Source organism: Lactuca sativa, chromosome 2 (assembly GCF_002870075.4).
Source record: "Lactuca sativa cultivar Salinas chromosome 2, Lsat_Salinas_v11, whole genome shotgun sequence".
In the NCBI taxonomy this organism is placed as follows: Eukaryota; Viridiplantae; Streptophyta; class Magnoliopsida; order Asterales; family Asteraceae; genus Lactuca; species Lactuca sativa.
In genome coordinates, this window is record NC_056624.2 from 196462111 (window position 1) to 196471655 (window position 9545).

Below are 9545 nucleotides of genomic sequence, written 5' to 3' on the forward strand. Positions count from 1 at the left end.
CAGCAGAGTTGGGGCAGATTCACGACACTTTTCATGTGTCGCAGCTGAGGAAGTGTATAGCCGACGAGTCGGCAGTGGTTCCATTAAAGGATATTCAGGTGGATGCGAGCCTGAATTATACCGAGAGACCAGTGGCCATCAGAGATCGAAAAATCAAGGTTTTGAGGAACAAGGAGCTACCCCTGGTGTTGGTTCAGTGGCAGCATCGGAAGGGGTCAGAGATGACCTGGGAGCCGGAGCGTGAGATGCGTGAGCAGCATCCGGAGCTATTTGTAGAGCGAGACTTCGAGGGCGAAGTCTAGTTCTAGTGGGGGAGAATTGTAACAGCCCGGATTTCCAGGTATCTTTTATGCATATATTTTTGGTGTTTTGTGAGAGGACTCGGCGAGTTGGAGCTCAAACTCGCCGAGTAGGATCGCGGTTTTGGACGCGGGTTCGCGCCTGGACTCGGCGAGTCCAAGGAATGGACTCGGCGAGTCCGCGCTGTTTAATGAAACCCTAATTTCCCGGTCCTAAGCCCTATTTAAAGGACCTTATGGCCCTTCATTGCGGCTACCTTGACCTTGAGAGCACCAAAACAGCTGAGGGTTCTTGTGAGTGAGATAAGAGGCCATTATTCACCAATTTTTGTGTGTGTTTGCAAGAAAGGAAGGGGAAAGTCAAGCTAGAAGAGTTGGGGAGCTTGGATCTACTTCCATTTCGTCAGAGGAAGCTTCTTGAGGTATCATTCAGAGCTTATTCTCGTGTTTTTGTTGATATGGTCAAATCTAGGGTTTCTTCAAGCCTTGTTTGCTCTGTATTTGAAGTGTGAGAGGTCCAATGGGGATATGGTGCCTAGATATGGACCTTAGTAGGTCCAAAGAGTCCCTAATGCCATGCTCTATGTCCTTCCTTTTGGTTTGGAGACTTAGGTTGCCATTTTAGAGGTCATTTCTTCAAAAGAAGCCTTGTAGGAGTTGCATGGTAGCCAAGACTGTGACTTTACGTGATGAATGTGCTTAGGAGGGCCAGATCTATGAGTTGATGGAGCGGATCTGACCTCAGAAGCGAGATTGAGTTGGTGCATGGCATTGACTCGCCGAGTCCGAAGAACAGACTCGGCGAGTAGCATGAAGATTGTCCTTGACCACTCAGCGAGTGGTCTTGTCGAGTTAAGGGTTGACTCAGTGAGTCGGGGAGAGTTAGAGAGGATTGAAAGGTGGACTGAGTCGAGCTGGAACTCGCCGAGTTGTTCTTGAGACTCGGCGAGTTGAGTCGTGGTGGCCCTGCGATTCATGCCAGGTGGGACTCGTCGAGTTGGGGGTGTACTCGACGTGTCAGGAGAGGATCCTAGAGAGTCAATGAACACGTATAGACTCGCCGAGTCGCCCTAGTGCACTCGCCGAGTCTGGTCAAAGTTGACCGTTGACTGTTGACCAGAGTTGACCAGTGTTGACTTGATAGGGGTAGTCAACCTTAATGGTAAAAGTGTTAATTAGAGATATATGATGTTATAGGAGGATTATAGCTCGGAGGATCGAGCACGAGTGATTTCCAGGATTCGCGAGTTATCGAGATATACGAGGTGAGTCTTCTCACCATACTTTACCTTGAGTAGGTAATCAGAGTCATGTGACAGAGTATTTTTATGCTATATGTATGTTATGCGTTGTAATGCATTATTTCTATGTGATTTATGTTGTGCATGTTTATAGAGTTGGAACCGGAAGGTTCCCAGAGTTAGAACCAGTGGGTTCATAGAGTAGGGTCTACGGACCCACAGAGTTATAGCCTCGAGTGGCTAATATGTGTTATGTGTGGTATTTTAGGGAACTCACTAAGCTTTGTGAGATGATTCATTTGTAAATGAATCATTAGATGATTCATTTGGAAGATGATTCACAAGAAAAAATTCTCAAAAAAACATCTCGATGATTCATTTATACAATGATTTTGTTGTTATTCACTAAAATTGTCACAAAAGTGAATTTTTTCTTAATTTACTTAAAAATGAATCATAAAGATGTTTTTTTGGGAATTTTTTCTTGTGAATCACCTTACAAATGAATCATCTAGTGATTCATTCTTTTGGTTCGTCAAAAAAATATGTAGAAAAAAGACTTCTTACCTTCCTACAAAAAAAAATTTATTACCGGATCTCTCTCTCTCTCTCTCTCTCTCTATATATATATATATATATATATATATATATATATATATATATATATATACACACACGTTGTGAGACCCATGTATTACATGGACTAATTTTAAAAAATAAATAAATAAATAAATCTAAATATTTGAGAACTTTAAATTTATATGAAAATAAGAAAAAATAATGAATTATTAAAAATGAAATGTTTTTTTATCTTTTAAATTTAAACAAATAATTAAAATAAACAAACAAAAGAAATTAATGAGCTTTAATTTGAAAATTTTGAAATTAGAAAGTATGTCCATTAATGAAATTGATATCAATTTATTACTACATTTATTGTAGTTATTACATTAAAATATTCTGTACAATTTTATAAAATAAGAAAACTCATAAAATAACATGTGAAAAAAATTAATTCAAAATAAACATATAGCAAATTGAATAAGAATATGACATGTGCCAAATTCAACTAACTAGCACCATTTAAACCCCATGCATGGGTTTCTACACCTCAAGTCATGGGCGGCTCAATCATTTTGAGGGCTCTAAGCGAGCCAAAAATTTGGGGCTCTTTGGCCTTTACTATACTCGGAAATCGAAAACGGATGAGATGAATATTTTACAGAAATCAGAATCAGTAGAAGAATGCAAATTCGTTTTAGTTTCATGAATGCAGCGATCGTTGATTTATTCTTCTGCTTCATTTATTTTGTGGTTACCGGATTGGATTTTTTAATGGACTAAACCTTTGAACTTTGAAGAATATGGGGCCCTTAGAATTCGAGGTCCTAAGCGTTACCTTAAAAATCTTCTACATAGAGTCGGCCCTGCCACAAGTAGAGGTGTACAAAATCGACAGGGCCGGTTTGAATTATCTTAGTCCCTGTACAAGAAAATGTATATTAAAATTACGTTTATATAAAAAATTCCTAAATATATTAAAGTAGCAAAACATATTAGAAAAAAAGGGCAGTATTGGAATCAAACTAAGGTAGGTTAGTAAAAAACCAATGCACTCTCACCGACTAAGCTAAAATAAGATTGGTTTTTAATATGCTCCACTTAATTTATATACTCATAGTATATATAAGTAAAAAATAAAAACTTATGGGCACGTTAGGGGGGAGAATCGAATACGGGTGCATAAACATTCTAGGTTGCGCACATAACCAACCATACTAGAATAATTATTGCAGAAAGAGATGCGAATAAAATTATATAAAATATATATTTATTAAGTTAACATGATGATTTTCAGGCACTATTTTTACTATTTTTTTCTGGGGCCTGTGCGGTTGAAATCTTGAACTCCCCAATGGCCGGTCCTGAAAATCGATCTAAAGCCACTTGAGATAATGCCACGAACTGTGTGAAACGAGTACAACATATCGTTTAAAACTAATCAAGTCAAACAAAAAATATATGAAAATTGTCACTAGAGATAGCGTTCCCAACTACTAGACCAAAGAAAGACGGCGATGACCTAAATAATAATGGGAAATAATATGACTTCTAAAATAACAAAAATGAAGAAAAAGACATTACAAAAACAACAAATATAAAATTTATATTTGATTTCCAACATATTGTATTTTGTATTTGTAATATCTTTTTCTTCATTTTGTTAATTTAGAAGTCATATTGTTCCCCGGTGTTGTTTAAGGTCATCACCATGTCTTTCTCATCCGAGGTCTAGTAGTTGTGGGCGTCATCCCTAGTGGTACTTCTTAATTATTTGTTGCTTGACGTGATCAATTTTGCCTTCAAATGAAACTACATGTTGTACCTCCTTCGCAAACTTCAAATGCAATAGTATAGTTTTCTTCATCATTAGTTAATTATGTGTGTGTAGTCATGAGTCGTAACAATAAGATATAGATCAAGTAATTATGTGGACCACTCCAAACATAGCATGTTAAGGACACACTATATTCATTTTGTTCGAAACATAAACTACTAAAGTTAACAATTTTATAGTTATATTCAATATATTGACTATTAACTATTAAATAGATGATCGATTTCATACATGATGCAATTAAACTTTTTGTAAAAAGGTCAAATAAAAATTCATATCTACCTGACCTAAATGATAAAAAAAAAATGATTATTATGACTTTTATAATTTAAGCAACAAAAACATCTTCAACGATATTAGGCATTAGCTACTACAATCCAATTTTGTTGCAATTAATTATTAGATTTGAATTATTTAAAATAAAAAAATCACTTTTAAAATGCATCCAAAACACATCATAAAACAGATAATCCAACCATGGTCGGAACCATATTATACCATGGGGTATGTATTCAAATGATTTCAACAACACACCAAAATAACTTTTAAACAGTGTTTTGTTACGTAGCGAATAATAAATAAATAAGTTTAAATCTATCATTGTAGTAAATCTTTGACCAATTCTCTAATACGATGATAAAAACGACAAACTGAAACGACAGTTCAAAATTGTTATCATGTGAGAAAGAATATAATATTCGTCCTTCCTAAAACTGATTTACTTCATACGTTTAGTACTTGTTCGTTGTGCATCAAGGGTTGTACCATATACATTATTTAAAAAACAACCCACCTTGGATGCTTATTGGTATCACAAGTTGTACCATGTTACCACATTTAGTGCATCACAAGTTGTACCATGTTCATTGTATTTCAAACAAAGCCAAATATACTGTCAAAACGGCCTAAAAGATTCTCTCTTATCTGTGAAAGATATTTACCTTATAAAGGTATAAATTTCAATGCATGAAGTACAAGACATAAAAATGAATCACATGGCAAACCAAAACAATCATCACAAATGGAGACCAGAATCCTTACAAGCACCAATTGGACTCAACTTGGAAATTGGAATTAGAAAGTGGGTTCATATCAGGACAACTGGAAGTGGAATACAAAAAAGGTCCAACAAAAAGTCAACATCTTCATTTGAACAAACATGATAAAGCAATCATCACCATTGGAGAATCTCAGAAACACAAATTAACCTCAAGTTGGGAATATGAATCAGAAAGTGAATTCAAATCAAGACAAGACTCTTGATGAAAGAAAAAGCTGACCAAAATGTCAAAATCTTTATCTCCGCCAATGAAATCAATCAACAGAAATGCAGAAGAATCCTCAGAAACACCAATTACCATCAACATGGGAATTGGAATCAACCGTTCAAGTCAAGACAATTGGAAATTTTGAATCAAACCACACAATTCAAACCAAAAAAAAAAAAAAAAGTTGACCAAAAAAGTCAACATCTTCTTCATTTGCAAAGATGGAAACCGAGACTACACACTTGGGATTACCTTTCACTTTCCATTCAACATTCTTAACACTTAAAAAAAAAAAAAAAAAAAAAAAAAAAAAAAAAAAAAAGAGCTATGAACACGTTCAAGAAAAAACAAGAACTTTGTTTTAAACTTTAAAACCTAAAAATCATAAACTGTGAAACTATCCTATGTGGCAACCGTGTTTGCTGAGTCATCGCCACCTGCTGCTGATATGGCAGTGGCGGGGACAGGGTCAGGTGGTGGTGGTTGTAGACGGGTGTAATGAAACTCGATCTGTAGCCTGTGATGAAGAGGTGAAGAAAGTAAACCTCTCTTCATATCCGCTTGCAGTTCTCTAATAGGAATGGCTGCCAAGAAGCTTTTAATATACTCCTTGCAAGATTCTTTCCCCTCACAAATAACAACATTTTCACTCAGAATCTTCGTTTCCAGAGTTTCTGTAATTGACTTTCTTGCTGTTGTTGACCCATCAGAACCCGGCATCGGCATCTGATCACCGGAATCAGACTCCGAAAGCTCATAAATTACAGTCTTCTTATCAAACTTCAAGATATAAGCTTGATTACACCCCTCAAACAACCTCTCTCCTAAAGTATCAATAATATAATACGCATCCGAGTCAACTTTCAACACAAAAAAATGATCATTCCAACTCACGATATAAACCCGCGGTTCTTCGCCCATGTTATGAAGCTCCGACTCACGGCTGATCTCATCCCACATGGCATCGAAAGACATCGCCCCATGCAAAAAGTCAAAACTACCCTCGACGACTTCTTCCGGGTGGAAAAAACCGACAAAAGACTTCCCGGGGACCACGGACATGGGGCGTAAATTGGCTTCAAGAACCGTTTCAAGATCAAAATGCTTATCGGGAAACCGGATTCTATAAGTTTCATTTTCACATAATTTTCTCCACTCTAACGACCCGTCTCGAATCAGTGAGTCGAGTTGGGATTTAACCGGCATGAGGTGGCGGTTAGTTTGGAACCAGTCAGCAATGACCGCCACAAGGGCGGTGCAAGCACTCTCTCCAGCTGCCCGTTCACTTCTTTGGTCAATGGAAGCAAAGAAAACATCTGCCCGAATCTTCATTGACCTATCACGACTCACTATCTCCCTTTCTTCCCAATTTCCAACAGCAAAACTATCATCACCAAATTCAGATTTCAAAGATTGATTCGCCTTAACCCATTCGTCTGAGCTGAGCTGGCGCCGGTCAAAGTCAATGTCATCACCACCTTCTTCAGCATATGCTTTCTTCAACAATGGCTCCCCTTTTGTTTTTGGTGATCTTAAGTTAAGTTTCCGTTTCTTCCATGGAAGAATGCTTCTTTTAGGATTCTGAACAACATAAGCTTCAGAAACAGAAGCAGTTGAAACTGAATCATCGTTTTGATCAGATTTACGGTTTCGGTTACTGTAATAAACACCATCTTCATAAAGAGATCCTCCTGTACAATTTGCATATGCTAATGTGCCATAACTGAATGACTTTCTGAAAGCAGCAGCATCTTCTTCTTCTTCTTTGACTTCATTTGATTCGCCTTCTTCAGATCCTTCAAGTGATTCTGAATCAAAACGGTAGGAGTAATCACCCTCTTCGCTTCTACTTTCTTGATCATCTTCACGTGAGGTTTTCTTTCCTCTCCTGATTGATACGTATTCTGTAAAGATTTTGACTTTTCTTAATCCGGCTTTCAGTGCAGAAAGCTCGTCTTTCTCTCCTGATGATGTTTCTGATGTTTGACTTTGACTCTGTGTTGCTTCTGATGGTTCTTGATCGCCTCTCAACTCCATTAAACTAAGTTGTATCTGCATAACAAACAAACCTCAAGATTTTACAAACCCATAAACATTTCTTTGAAATTTTCAATCTTTCAAGAAATATTGATGTGAAAAGTGTAAAAGGTGATATACATGAAGAGAGGGACGAGGCTCGGTTGCTCCACATGGAATGGTGAGAGGAATTGTGAGGTCAAAATCTTTTTCTTCAGCAGCAGAAGCAAATTCAGAAAGATTTAAAGATGCTGTTCCAATTACAGGGACCTTGTTCTTCAGTCCAGCGTTTAATCCCTGAAAAGAAAAAGAAAAAAAAAGAAAAAGATTCATATGGAACTTTAGGAAAAAGATACCAAAAAGTCTGCATATAGAAATTTCCCTCAACAGATCATCATAGTTAGTAACAAGATTTCATATAATAGAAAGTGGAAGTTACTTAAATTTTCTGTGTTTTGATATGCAGTAAATCCATTTACTTCATAATAAATCATCTAGTTCAGTAGAGTTAAAATACACAATACAATTACTTATACTGAAATCGCGACAAAATAGGATACGTATAATGCGGATTTATTATCTACGTCATCCGTTAATGTATTTACAGATTTTATAACAATGAATCCCATAATGACATTTGTTGACCAATGAGTTCTCAAGGTAATCTAGGGCTTTCGACATCACGTACCAATAATATTTCAAATATATTATATACCAGAAATTTCACAAAAAACTACCATGGCACAGGATCATATCATCATTAAGAAAAATGATCAGATTTATTATAATCTGCATTCCTTTGTTCTTTAAAGGACTCCATTTGATCCATAGAAGAGTTGTGTTTAGTTTTGTTGTTGTTAAAGAGCAAAACCAATATGAATTTTACTGCTATTTATTTGAAAAATATAACCAGGTTGAGATTCAAAGCAAGAATGTAGCTCTTTTTGACACTATTGGCTACCAAAAGTTCGTTTAATAGACAGCATATTCAAAAATGCAATAGAATAGTTATGGGGAATGAAAATTGCATTTGCTTCAACATCGCATACAGGAGGAATCAAACCCTAATTACCTCCCCCCCAAATTCCAATGTGTGTATGAAAATATAGATATAGTGTATGCGCATGTATAAGTGCTTAATAAACAAGATGACAATTGGAAAATAGAAGTGTGAAGATTTCCCAATTAGAACCAAATCAAATATTCTAGTTGCAATTCAATGTAATCTAATTGAAATTAAATCATGAAGCATGAAAAGGGGTTCGAAATAAAATAATATTAAGCCTAAAATATAAGATTAAGATTAATTAAAGAAAACAAAGGGGGGAAATCAAGAAACTCACACTCAAAACGGTAAAACCAATCTCCCAAGGGTTATAGGCATTGTCTTTAGAACCAGAAAGGGTACAAATGGAATGAAATTCTTCATCCCATTGAACGACACCGTTTGGCTCAATAACCTTCTCTTCCCTTGTGAAATTTCTCTTGACTGTTCTCCTAAAAGAACTCAAGGTGATCTTGGGCCCTTTCCATCTGATCTCCACAGCCCTATGATTATCCTTCTCTGGGTCCGCATGCACAAGATCACAGTTTTCCCCCTCCATCTTCTTCACCACCAATTTCACTTTGAATTTCTTTGACAGAAGCGGCGGCCATGGTCTCCATTTGATCACATTCACAACCATTTTTTCCGGCAAAGAAAATTGAAAGAGAGAAATGGGTGTGTGTTTTAGAGAGAGAAATATTAAAAGATTCACGTAAGTTAATGATGTGGGAGTTTTTCTTCGGATCTTTGAAGGAAAAACTCAAGAAACGAAGAGAGATTCAATGTGGGTTTTTTCTTGCTTTTGATGAATGGATTTTGTCTCCGTAGAAAGCTCAAATTTTTGAGAGAGATGAATATGCCGTTATTTTAGAGAAATATAGAAAAGCAAAGGAAAGCTAGAGATAGAAAGTTTAGAGAGAGAAGGAGAGTGTGATTTGAGGTCAAAGAAAATACACACGTAACTACGTGAGTTAAAAGGGGTGTGGTTAAGTTAACGTTTTACAGATAAAGAATCGGCGACAATAACGGAAGTTGAATTCCGTTTACGTTATATAAAAGTCAACTACTCAACTCAAGCCAAATGCAAAATAGATAACGTTTTACTAGATAACAGTAATCTTTTTATGATGTTAACAAAGATGAACTATTCTTTTAACATTTTATCCAAATGACCACCGAGCAAGGAACAAGTCACCGCAGATTCAATGATATAATATAAACTTTTGAAATTTCATAATTGTTCACTGAATTTCAACATTTGTCCATTTTATCTCGAAA

General features: G+C 36.2%; 1 protein-coding gene across 1 annotated transcript; it reads right to left on the reverse strand.

The window, feature by feature from the left end:
- Window positions 1–5506: 5506 nt before the first annotated feature.
- On the reverse strand, window positions 5507–9221 carry LOC111899810 (uncharacterized). Its single transcript, XM_052768623.1, has 3 exons — window positions 8566–9221; window positions 7364–7519; window positions 5507–7258 (listed from the first exon to the last, which is right to left on the reverse strand). Exons 1-3 carry the CDS (start codon window positions 8905–8907, stop codon window positions 5609–5611), a joined length of 2148 nt encoding a protein of 715 aa, XP_052624583.1. The 5' UTR covers window positions 8908–9221; the 3' UTR covers window positions 5507–5608.
- Window positions 9222–9545: the final 324 nt, after the last annotated feature.